At 53.4% G+C, this 18,112-nt stretch overlaps 1 protein-coding gene across 1 annotated transcript in view; it reads left to right on the top strand.

The window, feature by feature from the left end:
• The window catches only part of CSUI_000048 (morn repeat-containing protein), a 35,406-nt gene extending 20,065 nt beyond the window's left edge, over positions 1 to 15,341 (top strand). The window contains exons 22-42 of the mRNA XM_068060283.1: positions 160 to 312; positions 838 to 924; positions 2,263 to 2,397; positions 2,545 to 2,685; positions 3,128 to 3,343; positions 3,859 to 4,149; positions 5,005 to 5,222; positions 5,744 to 6,500; positions 6,819 to 6,941; positions 7,043 to 7,099; positions 7,864 to 8,019; positions 8,241 to 8,314; positions 8,891 to 9,040; positions 9,479 to 9,537; positions 10,474 to 10,667; positions 11,089 to 11,331; positions 12,023 to 12,206; positions 12,358 to 12,538; positions 13,194 to 13,295; positions 13,998 to 14,110; positions 14,641 to 15,341. Coding sequence (XP_067927731.1) covers positions 160 to 312; positions 838 to 924; positions 2,263 to 2,397; positions 2,545 to 2,685; positions 3,128 to 3,343; positions 3,859 to 4,149; positions 5,005 to 5,222; positions 5,744 to 6,500; positions 6,819 to 6,941; positions 7,043 to 7,099; positions 7,864 to 8,019; positions 8,241 to 8,314; positions 8,891 to 9,040; positions 9,479 to 9,537; positions 10,474 to 10,667; positions 11,089 to 11,331; positions 12,023 to 12,206; positions 12,358 to 12,538; positions 13,194 to 13,295; positions 13,998 to 14,110; positions 14,641 to 14,744 — 3,738 coding nt within the window. The 3' untranslated portion in view covers positions 14,745 to 15,341. The remainder of the gene's footprint in view (positions 1 to 159; positions 313 to 837; positions 925 to 2,262; positions 2,398 to 2,544; positions 2,686 to 3,127; positions 3,344 to 3,858; positions 4,150 to 5,004; positions 5,223 to 5,743; positions 6,501 to 6,818; positions 6,942 to 7,042; positions 7,100 to 7,863; positions 8,020 to 8,240; positions 8,315 to 8,890; positions 9,041 to 9,478; positions 9,538 to 10,473; positions 10,668 to 11,088; positions 11,332 to 12,022; positions 12,207 to 12,357; positions 12,539 to 13,193; positions 13,296 to 13,997; positions 14,111 to 14,640) is intronic.
• The last annotated feature ends 2,771 nt before the right edge of the window (positions 15,342 to 18,112 follow it).

An 18,112-nucleotide genomic window follows, 5' to 3' on the forward strand; every position in this document is an offset into this window, starting at 1 on the left:
GCTAGCCTGTTTCGTGGCGAAGTAGCAATGACGGCTCATGAAGGATATAGTCGCCTCACACGTCACCGCAATACAAGGCGAGAGAGAGACAGAGAGGACAGCTTGAGCTGAACCAAAAAAAGGGATTCTACTCTCTGTGTTCTTCCCTGTCCTTTTCAGCACACAAACAGCGAGCCGTGCTGGTTGAACCCGTTGAACTATGAAGCTCATCCGTTGCTAAGGAGCCACGCTACACGCCTTCGCTCCCTCAAAGCGGAGCTCATTGATATTCTCGCCGTACGCCTTGAGAAGAGCATCCGTCAACTTGACCGGGTACGGCGACACGCGTTTCTCCCGCGGTGCCACAGTAGCCGTTGTGTTTCCACTCTCTTTTCTCTGAAGGAGTGGAATCGTTTAGTGTTTCGATCCGCCGCCGGATTCTGAGCTAATCATATTGGTGCTCTGCGATGCACCTCTAAGTAAACCGTTGACTGCGAATCCGTCAGAACTCTTGTTGAGGACGACGAGCGACTCGCGACACTGGAGACCAATTCTATCGTGTGCGACCTGGCCGTCTCCAGACCCCGACCACGACCACCGAGAGTGCCTATCACCCCAGCCATGACTTTGTCTTAGCTTCTTCACAGTAACACAGCCGGCAGGATTGCGCATACGCTCAAGGCAACGTCAGGCTGTCGCCGACTGCTTGCGCAGATTGAACTGAAGAACCATCTGGACGCACACTTACAGTGTTCGGCGTGTCTGCTGCTGTGGCCCCGCGGTTTGTCAAGGGCTTGGACTAGGTGCTGCTTTCTGCCAGTCTGTGATCGCGGAACTATGCCGGTTTTATTGTTTCAGATTGTCCAGGAGCTTAAGGTTCTAGAGTCCATGCAAGGGGATACTGTCCTTCGTTCTACTATTCACGACCAGGACATTGCCATTCAGGTACGTCATCACTTTGTACCGCTGTCAAAACTCTGATGCTGGGAAATCTAATCTGTGGGGAGGTGTCTGCTCGGGGGGGTATGCGCACCTGGTACGTGCTACTTTCAAAATCACCGGCGGAGAGAGGTTGGCGCGCGCATCCTGCTGCTGGCGTTGTGCTCTGGGTTTCACTGTTTCAGAGTACAGCCGATGCCCGCCAACAGCCAACCCCGGTAAAGTGGCTGGTTGGGGCGAGCATTTTATTGAGCTGAATTCCGCAGGAGAGTCCACGGTTGGCTGTTCTATGGTTTTGTCCCGGTCAGCCATTGAATGATGCTCCGCTTCTCCGCCGAATGCACTGATCCGCTCATACTCTAAGGAATCCGTGGCTCCCAGACTTCACGAGCGAAAAGCGATGTTGTGGCGTGTACGGACCCGTGGACCCTTTTGAGTGTGGGATGCTACTTCCGACTTACCGTGCTAGTCATCCCTGGTTGCTAGCTTCAAAGTGACTTCTGATGTCGTGGACTAGACAGCAAGTAGCCGTGTAGGACCCCAGCTATCCGTCACCGAACCGTGCTGGGCCTTGAACAAACTGCTCGATGTCAGCGCTCAGCCACACCGAATTTGTATCTTTTACAGGATGAGTTACGCGCATGGCTGTAGGTGTGACTGGACACAACAGCTCGAACAGACACGGAGTGTTTTTCTGTTTTGCCTTTAGAAGAACACGGGTGTCTCGTGGCTGTAGGCGGTTTTCTGTCGTCTTCTGTCTTCCTTACTGCATGACGGATGTCCGCTGGTGGCTTAGAAGATGACAGAACCCTTGGCGCAAATCTCTGTACCAGGGGGAGGTCGCAGCAATACTGACGGACACGCGTGCAGCCAGCGTGTCGCCTTGTTTCCGAGACATCCGTAATCTTATGTCTTTCACTGTCTCTGCGAAACAGGCTGCCGGCGTTCTACAGGCTCTCCTGTCTAGCCTATGCGTGCCTTGTGAACCAAAGAGTGGGGGGTGTAGAATGCGGTATGTATGCAAGGCGCTTCGGAAGGTTTAGTAATAGCGCCATCCAGCCGTCCTATTACGGCTTACAGAGAAGGAATAGGTGTAACCGCGTACGACCCTTTGGGGTACGCGGGAAGCTGCTTCGAGTGTATCCTTTGCGTGCTACGACTCGTGTTTCGAGACCGAGTGCCCCTGAAGAAGCGCTTTCGGGTGCGTCCGTGTGGGGGGGGGGGAACCGAGCTATCAACATGCATTGTTCACGTATGGCCGGAAGAGGGAGGCACCACCTCGGGTCTCGCAATTGGACATTGGCGCTAGTAAGGGACAGCTTTCGTTGTGTCCTATGTTAACAGGATGGGAAAGGCATGGAGGAGCTTTGTTTCCTGCAACTCCGCATTGACAACATTAAAAAGATGCACTACCAGACAAACGTCGTCCGTCCACTTCCTTTTCCCCTTGAGATTGAGGTCTCCTGCATTGCTCGAAAGGTAAGCCGCGACTAAGCCTCAAACTACTGACGTGCCTCGTGCGCGGGACGGGGTGCTCCGGTCCTTCAGGTGCCGCAGTTGTTTTGAGTTAGCATTGTACTGCTCTCCACCTCAGGTGAAAGCTGGTTTCATGTCCTATTCTTACAGCCCCGTCTTGCGGAGCAATTCCGTCAGTGGGAAGAGCAACTCGGTCTCTGGCTTACAGGCGAAGTGGGTGCGACTCCGCACACTGGCGCTCACGGAGGGCCAGGCCGACTGGAGAGCGCTGTGGATGACATCCTTCAGCAGGTATATGACATTGGGTTCAGACCGCCGGGCTGTCAGCTGATTGCGCGTGCTGTGCCTGCGTTCCCGGCCACCAGATAATGAAATAGTAAATGAAACAAATGTAAAAACATAACATAATAAAAGGTTGTGACTACTAAGTTCATTTGGTTATGTTTTGAACACAAACCATTGATAATACGAAGTTATGGTTTTGGGCTCGTTTGTGTCTCTCAATAACTAGCTGAGTGCTTGTGCGATAATTATATCAATGCTAAATTATATAGTTTTTTGCCCATCTGTTGTACTGGGCTGCCCGGACACTCTGCATCGCCCATGTCCGGACGCTACGCTTGCACGGTTATATCTTACTCAACTGCAAGCCTGCGTGTGTATGTGTGCGTAGCTACACTGTCTACTTTTCACTGGATGCCGCGTTTGAATGCACTCGCTCTTTCGGTTGCAGGTCTACGAGTGCTTGTTCTCTCGTCTTTTATCTGAAGAAGCGTCAAACCTTCTTGTACTTCACTTCGTTACGAGTTCGTTTGCTCTTTGTGGAGGCCCCTCTACGTGGCGCCCCGATCCTCTTCCGGCCCACAGCGCTTTCGTTCAGCTCTGGGAGGTCAACGGGGGTGATGAGCATCCACGACCAGTGTGGGTCCCCTGCTTCATCAAGCTGACGGTACGTGTGCTGATGCGCGCACCCCCGAGCATACTAAGCGTCAAGGAGGAGTCTTAGCAAGTTTGCCATAAGTTGCTTCACGGTGCAGGAGGCTCCACACAGTTGCATTATACTTGACAAGAGCAGTTCCAGGCTTAATCCCGAACCGTCAGTGGGTGCAATGTCTCTCACTCTCCGACAAAGGCAGAACTCATTGCCTCCCAGCCATAGCTTAAGCCTTGCTCTTGTGCGGCCGGAGCTTCCATTGAATGCTTGTCAGTTCTGATGCAGCGCGGGCGCGTCCACCTGCGGTGCATCCGTGCGTGTCTCATATTCCTGCATCCATCCACGTGTGACAGTGGAGTCCTTCGGAACTCGTCAGAACAGAGTTGTGTCAACGCTAGCACGGGGCTCTTCGAATGAAGCATCAGCACTCCCAGACGTCCGGCACACCTTCCGTGTTGTTTATTGACCTGAACTTCTAACTTCCGATTTTTCAACCCTGGCGTATCTGTGAGAACTTCCGTGGCACGCAGGCCTCTGCTCTCCAGTTCGTCTTCCCCCACTTTTTCTCGGAGAATCTGTCAGCGCATGGAGAGTCTGCTTCGCCAACTGCAAAGCCGGAAACCCGCGTAGTGCCTCTCCAGTTTCTGCAGTCATGTGAAGTGCTCGCCGCGTCAGCCGCGTCGCTCTCTGGTGATCACTACGGCGACGATATTGACGAGCTGCTCCTGCCTGAGGACGACGAGTCGTTTCCTCAGCTGAGAGCACAGCACTTGAAACTGCAGTTTGCAGCCATGGGAAAGGACAAGGTTGCTTCAGACTCGGTAGGAAAATACGGCCAGAGGCATTGTTTGTCTGGATGGCCTGCATGCAGCCCAAAGTGATTCACGGTTCGTACCAGCAACAGTGGACTTTTAGCGGAGGCCTTCGAAATGAATAGCTGTACTGCTGCAGAGCCGTACTGAGCCTGCCTCTCTGGAAGAACACTTAGTCAATCTGTCTTGTTTGCTGGCCTCGCTCACCTTTGAGGTGCTTCTTTCACCAAAACACGTCACCGGGTTGCTGACAGTAATCGAGCGAGTTCGTAACCCTTCTCGGGCTGAATGGTGGAGAGTATGTGCAGGTAATTTTGAAGTGGAAGACCGGGAGCTGTGCATTTAATGTCAACAGGGCTCTTAAGTCGAGCCACGCACATCGTCATATCAGTTTTCTGGACGTGGGTTCGCTGGCGACAAGCAGTCGTTCCCAGCGTGTATTTCTGAGGCTTCACGTGAATGCCCCCGTGCATCGCTGTGAACAGCTTGTCAACAAGCGTTCTTTCTTTCTGGAATGCTCTCACAGAATCTATGCTAGAGAGGCGAGCTGTTTGAGGAGCCCGGTTGTTATGGTGTCGTTTTGCTTGTCCACAAAAGCAACCGTTCTCTCCACTCTTAATGGGCGCTTTGATAAAATGAACAGCGGCGTGCGAGCTTTCTAGTACACTGCGGATCCATTCTGCAGGCTGAAAGACGAAAGGAATTTTTTCCAGATTCACACTGAGCACCGCGAGCGGCTTTCTCACCAGTCCGCGAAGAGAAAACCCGGGGCGGCTGCTCCGTGTCGACTAAGTGCATTCCCCGCCGCTGCCGCTGTGTTGCTTTACCGTATTGGTCTTTCTGTCGTACGCTCACTCACTGTAGGAGGCCGGCTGGGTGTTACCAGTGGATCAGCTGGCGCTGCACAATGGCTCTTCCCCTGGAGAGCGTCTCTTCTGCTTCTTCCCTTCAAAGAACGGCGCAGCCGGTCCGAGTACTAAGTCCCCTACCATCACGGTTCGGACGTCGTCTCGCTACCTCGGGATGTGGCAGACAATGCTTTTAGCAGCCGAAATGCATCGGCCCAAACAAGTCATTGAAGGGTAAACATTCCAGGCAGCCTTAGAACGCTACAGCGAGTGCGGGACCTCTTGGAACCAAGTCAGGAATGGTAAACGGTACCCAAACTCATTCGTTGCCTTCCGTCCTTTCCCGGGCAAGACTGCTGTGTCAACTGGGTAGGAAAACTGTCTGTTCCTTTCTACGGGCACGGTATTTCTTCGCTTGTTTCGTCCTTTCCTTTCGTCTACCATTCCCCGTCCTATCCGGATGTCTCTTGTACAAGCTGCGGCTGTTCCAGCCAGACTGCGTAAGCCCGCCAACACAGCTAGTCGATCACGTTGGGACAAAACGTTTTTCCTCACAGACAGGTTACAATGTCAGTATCCAGCAGATTCTCCTTGTCAAAAACCTTGATCTCTAACCGCTTAATGCTGCTGACCGAGAATTTTCTGTAGCACCTCTTCTATTCTCTGGTTCGGTTTCCGAGCAAAGTATGAGTCCGTAATTTGCTGCTGCCCGGAGCAGACGGACTTGTAGTTTTATTGTGTGCGCGGTCTTTTAGGTACGAGGGCAAAGTCCGCTACCTGCTTCCGAGTTCTGCAAGCCGTCCTGAAGGCGAAATACCGAAGGCTTCCTCCCCGCCTTCCTTCCATCTGCTCTTCGCCGACTCCGTGGGGGAGCAGCACGCGAGGCGCGGAGGAGCGGCTGACCATCCAAGGACATTTTCTTCTTTTCCTTCTAACATTCACGCGTTCTCCAAATGCCTCCCGTCTTCACGCGTGCTGCCCAGAGGGGGGAGACTCTCTGATGGTCTAGCAGTAGGAACATTCCTGGACTCCAACCGCACTTACACACCTCTCCCAACTAGTCCTGATGGGGAAATTAAAAAGCACGTCCAGCTCGCTGAACTTACGAGAGAGCAGAGACAAAAACGTGTAGCATCCGTGCAAGCAAAACGGCGCGCTGCAGCTACGCGAGCAGAACAAGGTCCGCTGCTTGATCTCCTTTCTTCGGAGGAGGACGAAGGCGAAGAAACCGCTACTACGGAGGTTTGGTTAGATGTTGACTCTAGGTACGATGCGAGAAATCTCCATGTTGACTCCCTGATTGATGCAGACCTGCAAGGCCAAGAGCACCCGGAGGGAAGTCGAAACGGGGACGATACCAACAAGGAGCTTTCAGAGCCTCATGTTAACGCCGACTCGGTCTCAACTGCACAGCAGGAGTCAGGTGCTTCCCAAGAAGTTCATCACGGAGACCGTCAGTGCAAGGAGATCGGCGAAGGAGGACAATGGGTCAGGGAAGGCCCCGGAGAGCAGGTAATGACTTCAGCACTCTATTGGTCCTAGGTCTTCGCCGGTGCGCGTTGCCTTTGTTGATTTTTCCCGAGTTCATTGTTCAGCCCGGACAATACTAGTTGAATGGCGCCTCACTATTACAACCTCACGTGGTGCCCGGGGTGCCTTTGGTAGCCTGTTCCTGGCTACTGATTTTTCGCACGACATGTGTTTGTCCGGCCCCACTGCTTGCATTGGTCATATCTCTTGTTTCGTCTACATAGATATCTCCTTGGCACAGAGGCGTCGTTGCGGCCTCAACAGGTCCACGGCGTGTCTCTTCCGCATGCATTCCTTCAGGTGTTCACAGATGCTTCTCAGTCCCCACCCGTCTTCTTGGGTCGATATGTCGGCGACTGGTCTTCGAGTCGGTATCATGGCAAGGGAGATCTCTTTGACGGACAGAATCGGCTCGTCTATACGGTGAGGTCCTGTCTGAGAGAACGCCGGCTGTTTCGAACTTGCGGCCTTGTTTTCAGAACTAGTACTCGCGGCTGCGTTGCTGTTGCCTCAATTGCTTGCAGGGCGAGTGGGCAAATGGTCGCCGTTGGGGTCCCGGAGTGGCTTGCTCGATAGACGCGGTGGGCTCAGGAATGGCAAGGAGCGCATTGCTGTCGCCTTGCTTCTCTCTCTCTGCCATTAGCCATCGGACTTCACTTCTATAGTCTGCATTTCCAACTACTCTATAGCCCGTCTTTCTAGATTTTTGTTTTGGACGACAGTGGTCCACTTCTCGTCCTAGGGGGCAGCAAGGAGACAAAGGCGGATGATGGCTCGAAGCGAAGGATTTGAGTCGATATTTCGCTTCCTGAAAATACTGCCGCCACAGCATCAAGCGCGCGGTGTCTCCATAATAGGAAAGGAGGCGGGGCGCCGCCCTCTCGGAGTTTTCACAAGGTGTCCACAGTTCAGTAGATAGAGAAACGTGGATAATCTAGCAACGCCTGCTGATGCATGTTTGCCGACAACTGTGATGGCTCTCCAAGGTGTCAAGGTAGCGACAGCTATCTAGGGATGGCGTAATGCAGCAAGAGTTCCTGTGCAGTGTGTGTTGACAGGACCAGAGACGTTTTGTTTTTCCCTCCGAACACTTGACGTATGTCTCTGGCGGGGGCACTCTGCATACTGCTTGCTCCGTCAGTCCAGATGGACAAGACGGGAGTGCGTGAGTCCTTATGCGCTCTGGTATGACCCTCCACTTTTAGCCTCCTGGACAGTGCTGCCCCCTCTCTTCTCGGTATCTCCACAGCTAGGACTTAGAGCTTAGCTCGTTTGCCTTTATTCACAGCACACGCGGGGTCGCACATTTCTGTCGCGGACATGCCGCATGCTTTTCTCCTCTCAGAACGGAAGCTGGTGGAGGCAGGAAGGCGTCTTTGTGAACGACGAACTAGAAGGGGAGTTCAAGCTGACCCGAATCAATGGAAACACCCTCGCGCATTACGTTGGAACTGGCGAGTCGTCATCGGACTTGGCCGAAGTTCGCATTCAGAGCATCCGAGTATGTAGGCCAGTACAGAAAGAACTGCTCCAGGTTTGCCGGCGTCGGGGCACACGACCACATAGCTAAGTAGCTAGTCGGCTACGCAAGCATCCAGACTCAAAACAATGAAACTGACTGATGTTTAGAGCCGGCTGTTATCCCAAACTTTGTCGGTAACTTGTTTTCCTGGGTGCTGGTTTCGAAGTGAGCTCCCGTTTTGGATGTTTCGTCGGACTCAGGGTGAAGTTCCGCCTGCAAACCCCGGAGCGGTCAAGCCCTTGAATGCTACCTGTCCCTTCGCAAGTGTCGTCTGGTAAGCGACCATGGCTAGTGCTCATGCAACGAGTCGAGGTGCCTGAAGCATACCTCCGCCTTGGTAGCTAGATGACAAGGAGGGGCGCGAGAATAACATTTCCAGGTCTCTGGCGTGAGGTCCCTGGCGCCGCGTGATCCCGCGAAATCCATGCGTGTTGCTCATATCCCATCGTGGTGGTCTTGCAGAGCTAGCTGTTACATGCAAAGCGACCGGACAGTCTCCGGATGCAACAGACGGACTGGGTGATTCCCGCATGACACCGCATACGGGCGCGATCCGAAAAACCAGGGGGCAGCTTTGACGGCAGCTGCGCACCTAGCTACGTTTCTGGTGCCATGCGATTCCGTAACTTGTCAGGGCCTTGCCGGGTCAGCACTCTCTGTCAACGTAGTTTCAAAGCCCGTGTCTTGCTTTCACCGCGCAAGTCTCTCTGTTACAAGACAGTGGTGCCCGCTGTAGCGACGAGCTGGTGGAGGGGGAAGCTCTGTTACTAAAGAAATTCTGTAGGGAGACAAGTTGCACGAGGGTTGAGTTTCGTGGCGTGTGCTTGCCCGATATGTTTGCAATGATCAGGGGAGCAGGTCCTCAACCGTGCATCACACAGGCTTGCAAGAACGAGTACCTGCCTTTCTTGACCAAGTGGAAGCAACTTCTCGGACCGTCTAGCAAGCTTAGCAACATCACTCTTTTCGACAGGATCAACAAAACGTTTTCACATATCTTGTAAGCAAAATTGCCTATTTTGACTTAGTTTCCTATCCAAAAGAAGCAGCTTATCAGGAGACGTCAGCAGGCGCAAGAACGCGGAGACTCATAGCTTAGACACTGTGCTTACAGTGGTACAAGCGTGTCCCTGTTCGGGACATTGTTTCTGAATGAGAGCTCCTCCTGGATCATCTCATAAGGTTCTACGTCTTTCTAGGTGCAAAACTGTGTATCCGCATACTGCGGCAGCACGGGTGAACACGGCCCTCATCAGAACATGCTGCTCCTCTTCACACAAGCATCTAGTTCATCCAGTGTTGTTTCAAACAGTATGCCAAATGTGGTGACATGCGCCCACTTGAAGCGCGTCCGCACTTTATGTTCTGAGGCTTGGCCTTGAGCTGGTAGCTTGAGAAGTGTAGTTTCATTCGCCGGCAAGCGTGTGTCTCTTTTCAGATTCGAGGAGGGATCGGAGTTCTTCAGAGCTCCTAGAGCTGCACCGGGTGCCATTGAAGGTGGGGACTGAATAACGTGTGGCCGGCCTTCCTGTCACGCAGTGAATCTAGCACTGGGATCAGACAGTCCCGCCTTGCAGCTCAGGTAGCCAACTGTTCAGATATGCCCACAACCTAGGACTGGAAGAAAACGATTCAGGAGCCAAACAGGTACAAATCTCACAAGGAGGACTGAAATCTCAGTGCATGAACGTTGTGTGGTGTATTTGTACATATTCAAAACCATGGTAGTCTTATAGCACAATTGTACAAGGGGTGATATTATCCGCATATATTCTCCGTGTGAATAAGTCTCTCAGTCGACCTGTCTGATAACTTCCTCTACAGCCCCTCGCCATTTTTCAGCAAGGTGGGGTCCTGTGCCAAGCGAATCCTCCAAGTATCCCAACAGCATCAGTCGTCATGTTGACACCTCGTTGGCTGTGCTTGGTTTCTTCTTTCATTGCTAAAAGAGGCATCCAACGGCACGATGGCCAGTCTCGCCCGGTGCAACTGCACGTTCGAATGGAAATCTGTGTGCTCGAGCAAACACGCACCCACCCTCGCGACCCTAAGTGAGAGTGGTAGTTTCATCTTTCGCGGTTCCAGCAAAACCGGACGTAAACCGGATACTCTAGGTTCACATACGGGGCGGTACGTCGTCTGGGCCTTTGCCGTTTCTGCCATGTAGGTAGCAGGGCAGTAGGAATATTTCAGTACAAGAGAGGGTTGTCAGAGACGGTGCCCCTGTCGGGAGACACTTCCAACAGAGACGCGCCTCGGACAGGTTTTTTGAAGCCGGCGGGTGCAGCGCTGTGCCGGCAATAGCCAACGCTTCCGGGGATACATATCAAAGTCTACCCTTCTGTCACGTGCACACGGCTGCAACACTGGCAGTGCTTTTCCTGCTCTCGTACTTGTAAGCCCAAGTGCAGTCCGCGTTGCTTTCTCCTACAGGACGCCTAGAGACGAAGAGATTTACCTATGAAGGGGCATTTCTTGATGGAAGGGCCCACGGTCAAGGAAAAATGACAAGTAGGGCCACTGGATCCGAGTACGATGGCGAGTGGAGTCACGGTCAACGAAACGGTCGCGGCATCTTGAAGCTCAGTGTTGGAGACATCAACATCACCGTGACCAGCAGCTTCAAGGTAAAGTGTAGTGTGAACAGCAGAGAATGCTGCGTGGCCCTGTGCGTGCTAGCTGTGCATAGTGCCGACAAACTCCCGGCACTAGTCGTGTCCCTCTCGAAACTTTGAGCTCTTGGTGTCCCGCGTGAGCACTCAGTTTTGACGACAATATGGAGTAGGTGACGCTGGGTGGTGTTGTCGTGCTGGTGTCCGGATGAGGAGTACTCCGTAGACGGGCACTGCTTGGATGCTCTAGATTTCCATAGGCACCTGGTTCGAGCTCTGAACAGGTCCTCGTCGGATCTGCTTCTTCCGCCTGAATACAGCAGGGCTGTAGAGAAAGACCACGAGTACAGCTTGCGTTCGCGGGAGCTCTATACCTGCAGTTTATATTACTCCATTGCTATGGTTGTTTGCTCCTCTACGCGCGCTACATGTTTAGGACAACGTAGCTTGCTGCCAGAGCGGCAGAATTGAAGTGGTTCGCGCAGTGACTTCTGCGACCGAATCCGCACTTCCATTCACGTCTTATGCTGGAAGTCTGGAAGATGGGCTTCCACACGGAGTCGGAGTCATGGCCTTCGGAGGTTTTCTCTATGAAGGGGAGTTCACCAAAGGCTGCCGAGAGGGCAAGGGTGTCATCGTGGATCTGAAGAAAAAAGGATTCATCCGCGTCGATGGCCAGGTGAGCTGGCGCGGACATCAGACCGCGTCGCAGGACAAGTGGCCAGGGGCGAAGACATGCAGTCGCCTCACTGGGCGCGGAGTGCTTGTACCTGTGCGAAGGTGGTTCTAGGACCGATCCGAGCTGAGAGTCTCTGTAAGCCAGTACAGCCCCTGGATTCTTAACAGAGCGAGCGAACGGACGGCAGGGTTTCGAGCTGGAAAGGCTCGAGCCAGGAAGGACTGCCTATTACGCGGCTACGCTGACGTGTCCCCATCCAAATGCCGCACTTCTCATCTATAACGTACGTGTCAGGGACACAAAGGCGCTTACAGCCCCCGGTGCCCGCGCCCGAACAAGGAGTTCGGTTAGTGGCATATACTCGCACCTGCAGTTACCGGGCTTCAATAAGCTGCTTAGTTAGAGAGCAACTGCCGGGAAATAAGGAACTCGGACAACGCCCCACATTGCCGACTCAGAGTTACAGCAAGTTCGCCTTGCTCAGGCGCTCAATACACAAGTCCTGTCTCACGAGCCAAGCTGGAAGGCAGTTCGGTGACTTGTCACGCACGACGCTCAGCCTGAGTTCCTATACCTGGGCAGTCCCGCTCATTGCCGTGTGATACTGGGAAAAAGCAAAAAGAGAAACCGTGCCAAGACTTTCTCTGATCTCAATGCAGCACTGGTGTCTCTTCTTTTTCTCTTTTCTCAGTGGAAAGACGACGTGCCTCATGGCCGGATGAGCCGCGTGGTGTACCCGGACGGTTCGATCTACGCTGGAGACTTCTTACACGGGAACCGCGAAGGCCATGGTACTCTGGTACTCGACAGTGTGGTCGTTTATGATGGATTGTGGATGAACGACGTGCCCCACGGTCGAGGCACCTTCGTTACCGGTGAGTCAAGCAAGGAGGAAGTTCCTGTTTGCCAAGATGTGGATTCTTCTCTCTAACTATCAAGTAGTACGACTTCTGCCCCCTCAGTGACGGCGCTTGTGTGGAATCCTTTTTCGATCTTCTGAGTTTCCCCGGTTTCTGCGTGTTTTAGGCGAAGGGACGTACGAAGGCGAAATCAGAAACGGCCAGCGTCACGGGAAGGGACGCTTTACGTTCTCCGGAGAGACAACCGATAAGGGCAAGCTGTGTGTTTACGAGGGTGACTGGGAAGATGACCTGCCTCATGGTGTTGGCAAATATTGTGGCCCCTCTGGACAAGAGAACGCCTTCCTGTGAGTCTTATCAGCCCCGACGCTGGAAGCCACCGGCGGCGCGTCTGCCCACGCTTGGCAGGGCAGGCCGGTGCAACAACACACGATTTGCAGTTACGTGTCGCCGGGAAGATGTGTACACAGGAATGCCTCTCTTCAGCGCCAGTCAGGTTATCACCCGGCACTGCAAGTGCCATCACTTTTCGAACCCAAAAACCTCCGTCGAGCACTAACCGCGATGGAAGCCTCGCAGTTACCCTGGGATACGTTTCATTGCTCGTCCAGGGGTCCGAGCGTCCCCTGGGCCGTAGAGTTGTCAAGGCCTAGCGTCGCATCTTTCTCTCAGTGGCTCGAGAAACATTCGGGGAGCTGTGTAGTTACTACTGCCATTGTTCCTGTTGGTTCCACGCTGTGGTGCTTCAAAAAAGTGATGCTACTTCCAAGATGTCGCAGCTTCGCGTGTGCCTTCGGTCGAGTAAGAGGTCTATTATCTTCAACTGCGGCAGTCGCGGACAGCGACTCGGCCCCGAAAATGGAGCCACGGATGTCGGGGGGGCTCTGGAATCACGCTGGCACCGTGTTTGTGCCGTGGTCTAAAGGTAGTCCCGTCCTGGCAGAAGATCCAGCAGTGTGTCGACAGCACGTTAGCTGTCTCTGCCTTGTCCAATCTATTCAGATTTGTCCGAGGCGAGATTGACCCTGCGTTGAAGTCGAAGCGGGCGGACAAAGGCGGCAACGCCATCCAGTTACCACCCGTCGGCGCTGCTCCCTTCATCACGTGAGGCGGCATCTCTGATCGTAAAGATACTGCACAACGGAGAGCAGGCAGTGCTGAAGCTTGCACATGATGACCTTTATTCCAGTCGGTGTGTTGTTGTGGTCGGTTCGGAATTTTGTCCGCTCATCTCGTACGGCTCACGATTTCTGCGTGGCACGATAGCGGGGAAGCTTCTTTCTAGAATCGTGGCACTCTGCATGATTGACCAACTTCTTTTCGAGGGCTTATGAGAGAGAGCTTTACCCGCACATGGCACTGCCGCGTGGCAGGATCGTAGCTGCAGAGGGCGGTTGCTGAAATGGTCTGGTCTCGAAATTCCATCACCTAGTCGAATACGAAGTCCGCGTTTGAAGTATGGTCGTGTCTCCTAGGGGACCTCTTAACTGTAAACTAGCTGCGTGTAGACAGCGAGGTGAAAGATTTCGATCTGTTTCATGTTGTGCTCACGTGGACGTGTTCTCGGCTGACCTCAAGCTAGACTTGTGTGATATGTCACCCCCAGCCAAGCGATCTCAAGAAAAGCCGCTGAGAGCATGCTTGATGCCAGAAATTCATAACTTAGTAAGTATCTCAGCATGTTCTTTTGTGTGGGTGAGCAATAGTGTGGATTGCTGATTGCCAAACTATATGCCGAACCGATAGCACCCTCTCGAACGTGACAGTGCTCACTCCTTTAGGTCGCCTTTGTGCCCTGCCCTACAGGAAAAACTCGGCGTGGTGGCAAGCCGGATCCTGCAGGCTGGATCGGGCCGCGTTGGCCCGCGCTCTCGACGACCCTGACACTCAGTGGGGGGACTACAGTAACAGGCGGTTCGGTAAGCGGTATTAACATAGTCTTCGCGAATCCATAGCGAGTGCTCTTCGGAGTGATGCTTACTCGTTGTCCTTTCTGCGTAGAGCTCCCGCGAGGTCGCGAACATTGGAGACACGGCGCGGTTAGGGATTTAAAGCTGCTAGGACTCAGTTCCGCTCAGGATACATCCTAGCTGGAGTGCACCGCATGTTCGGCAGACGGTCGTTCGGAGGACGCACAAGTGACCGGCCATGCACTGGCTTCGCCAGAACAGTTGGTTTTGTGATTGTCGAATTTGTCCAGCGTTTTTTGCAAGTGTCTTTTCTCTGCCTGTTTGGCCGGCCATCGTAGGTAGAGAAGATATGACGCGGAACCAGTTCGTGTAGGCGGATGGCTATATTTGGTACCTGTAGTCCATGTGGCGCCGACGGACATATCTCAAACACGTGTCGCCAGAGAGCTGTTTCCGCTTGACGCTTCAGACCTTCTCCTGCCTGAAGTTGCACGCAGTACTAGGCAATACTTTGTGTTCATGATGCGTTTGTCGCTCAGAGCTCGAAGTGCAAGTCAGAGAATGCGTATTAGAAGCCAAGACTGACCAGCTCCGACAAACTCCAGAGAATCGAACGCCCATAGGCGGACGGGGTGCCCTGTAATGGCAAGTAGCACTAGGGCTTGTCCCCGTTCTCAATGAGGTGAAATGGTCTTTGCGACAAACTGTGTTTATTCCCTGTGAACGACGCTGTCGCGGAACGAACTGGTGGTGGAATTCGGTGGGTGCTCTGTGGCGCTGCGCGAATGGCTCTGGAGTGTGCGGACTGCACTGCCCTGAGAGCCGAGAGAAGGGTACGGAAACGTGTAATCTACGCCGTATGCCATTCCAGCATCAAAGGGTTACAGCCGCTCAGGTAAATTCACTCTTACTCCCTCGGATCTCCCGGTTGGGAATGACGAGGCAAAAGGCTGAACATACTAGCTTTACTGCCCCGCTTAAGCCTCCGGATAATTGCGTGTGCTGCCTGGGTGGGTTGTGGGTGTTCCTGTAACCGGTCTACTACCATTCCGGATCTTTTCTTTCACCTGCCAGCTCGTTTTCTCAACTCTCAGCTCTTGTGGTGCTCAGTATGGAGCTTCGGCAGCCGACGCGTAACAAGGGACACGGCCGCTATGTTAAATGACAGAGTTTTTTCGAGCACCGCGAACTTACCGGTAGCACCCTTGCCCTCAAGAAACTTCCCAAGACTCTGTCGGGGTCGCACTGAAGTGATGCATCTTCACAGGTGCCGCGTCTGATCATGGCTGAGACACTGTGCGATGCGTTCCAGGACACGGTTGATAGGGGGCCTTTCCGCAGCATGTTTCCGAAGCAGCGAAAGCACGAAAGATCGCCACTCGGTAGAGTATGTGCAGGGGAAAGGCGGCGCAAATACTGTAGCTCAAGTCGAACGAGCTTACACCTGTGAAAGGTAGAGCGAAAGAGGTGAGCTGGTACAACACGCAGCCGAGAGACCAAATGTCCGTTGGACAGGACACCTCCCCGTGATGATGAACCTGCTCCGGTGACGCGTAAAATCCAGCGAATGAATAGTCGACGTGCAGGAATGTAGACGGGTCTTCATAGAGCAACCGTATTGTGGGATCATCCAGCTGCAGGACAGCAGTCAAACGCAAGTATAACGACGCTCTCAAACTTTCTGGCTCACGATACCTGTCGTGTGTCCGACAGTTCACAAGAACTCGGCCCGAACTTTCTAGCGGTAAGAGGCGAGCGTGGGGTTACGGCGAACTGTTGAAAAAACCAGGAAGGCGTACCGGAGAGCAGAGCCTGGAGTACACCCTTCGAGACAACACGGCAAATGAAACCTGGTGACCTTATTGAAGTCAGAGCGCAACACCAACTGATACACCGATCAAAAACTAGTGGCGAGACCGTAGACTACGAATTTTCATTGGCTCCGGCGGCTCTACAATCAAAAATGGTTGGGTAAGGCAGAAATGCATGAAGGTGGTTCAACCGCATCGAGAGCGGCACGGCCACACGTCTTTTTGAATCGCTTTGGCTACGCGCTGGTGTTGCTGACGACTTCTGGAATGGGTAAACTTCCTGGCAGTGTGCGTTCTCACCTTGATTGATCCCTGTGAGTCAAACACCACATTACGTGGTGTGATGCTTCCGTGAACGATGCCTCTGGCATGCATATGCCTGATACCCTATCCAGAGAAGCCCAGTGCACTCGAACAAGCGCATTCGATTTTCAACTGCATTGACCAAAGCACCCGGCGGTCTCCGACTGAACTCGGCTTCGCTGTGACAACGCTGTGAAACCTCTGTGGTTTTTTGCGACATAGCATACCTCTTCGGGAACAAGGCAACCTCACCTGCCTCCGTGCTGCAGTAGCGCTGCTGTACAACGGACTCCTTTCAGGAACCTATCGCACCTTAGTGTGAGGGGAGTGTGGGTGCAACTTGGTCACGTATCCCATGACTCCGGAGTGGCGGAAACAGTGTTCCGGTCAACCTAGTTGTCAATGTGGCTGCGCAGCTCAAGGGAGACGGGTGACGACAGCGATGCAGTGAGAGATCGTAGGTGGAGGGAGATGGATCTGACACGGGCACCAGGCAGCAGATACCTCTTCATGCATCACGTTGTTTTAAGGCAGAGTGCCAGTTTCAGAAAAAAAGAGCCAACGTTCCCCGGCTCCAACATTACGAAATACCGCTGGTTATGGAACAGCCTCGCGGAAACGCGATCGCTAGAGGTACGGTGTGTGGCATTAGCGGCAGTGTGGAGGAACGGAATCTGGCAACTGTCGCTTACCCGTGCTAGATCGTGGGCCATTCGACAGATCGCTTGCTCAGAAAGTTGGTTGCCAGCGGCTTTACAAACATTCATTACGGAAAGGAGAGACCCACCGGCAGCAAATTCCTTCACGATGTGCAGATGGCCATTTTCAACAAAGCAGTCGAGCACGTCGACAATGCTCGGGTGGCCGCCAATGACTTCTGAAACCTTATGTATCTGTAGGCACGCACGGCGGCATCCACTCTTGCACCACTCCTCAGCCTCGTAGCTGAGACAATTTGAGGTACTCCTATGGTGCACAGCACTCAAAAGGGCACCTGATTTCCAGCTGGTGTCGAACATGCTGAATTGTTTGGGACGCCATCAGCTGTCAGCCCCCTCGGGGCCCGGGAGACCTCGACTCGTAGTTTCAACAACCAGCTAAATGGATGTTCAATCTGCAGCCGCCTTTCACCTGCTCCAGAATCCCCTTTTGTTTCCTCTCGCTCATGCCATGTAGCGGCAGTATCTTGACAGCAAACCTCGCCCGACTCCGTATGTCCTTAGCTTCGTACGTGGTACCGAGCCTGCCAGTACCGAGCTCTTGGCGATCGAAAGGGGGACAACAGCAGAAGTCAGGTAGAGACCACCAGCTTCAGCTTCGCGTGGCTCCTGTGTGCCGACGCCTGAGCTACGGCTCGACGCTTTCATTTTTTGTGCTAGTGCCCCTAACACTTTCCTAGGTCCATGAGGCGCTCATCTACAAGGTATAAAAGTCAACGGAGCTCCGCAGAAGAAGGCAAGTTCTTGCAGTGCAGCAAGACTGGCCATACCTTTCTGGGTGAGGACACTGCTTTTTCGTGAAGCCGCTAGTTTTGCTATAGAAAGGCTATGACCTGTGATCAGTGCTTTATGCCGTACTCCTGCCATCTCACCACACATCTCATGATGCCTATACCTCGGGGGCAAGCGATGCCCTACTGGCAGCGAACATTTAAGGAGGCACGTAAGCACTGACCAGGACTGCTGTGCCGACATGTGCTGCGGTTCACTGTCAGGAGTGGGCCGCTCTTCAACTGATACCTCGAATTAGCTTCAACCGTCCCCCGAGGATGCAGTTTCTCTTCGCAGCAATACGGCGGCTGTCGCTGCCAGGCCCTGTTGGCTTGCTGTCGTCGTTGGAGCCCCTGTAGGGGCCGCCAAGCGCGAACATCGTTCACTCAAGCATGCGCTGCATCGGA

This window comes from Cystoisospora suis (assembly GCF_002600585.1).
Source record: "Cystoisospora suis strain Wien I chromosome Unknown contig_23, whole genome shotgun sequence".
In the NCBI taxonomy this organism is placed as follows: Eukaryota; Apicomplexa; class Conoidasida; order Eucoccidiorida; family Sarcocystidae; genus Cystoisospora; species Cystoisospora suis.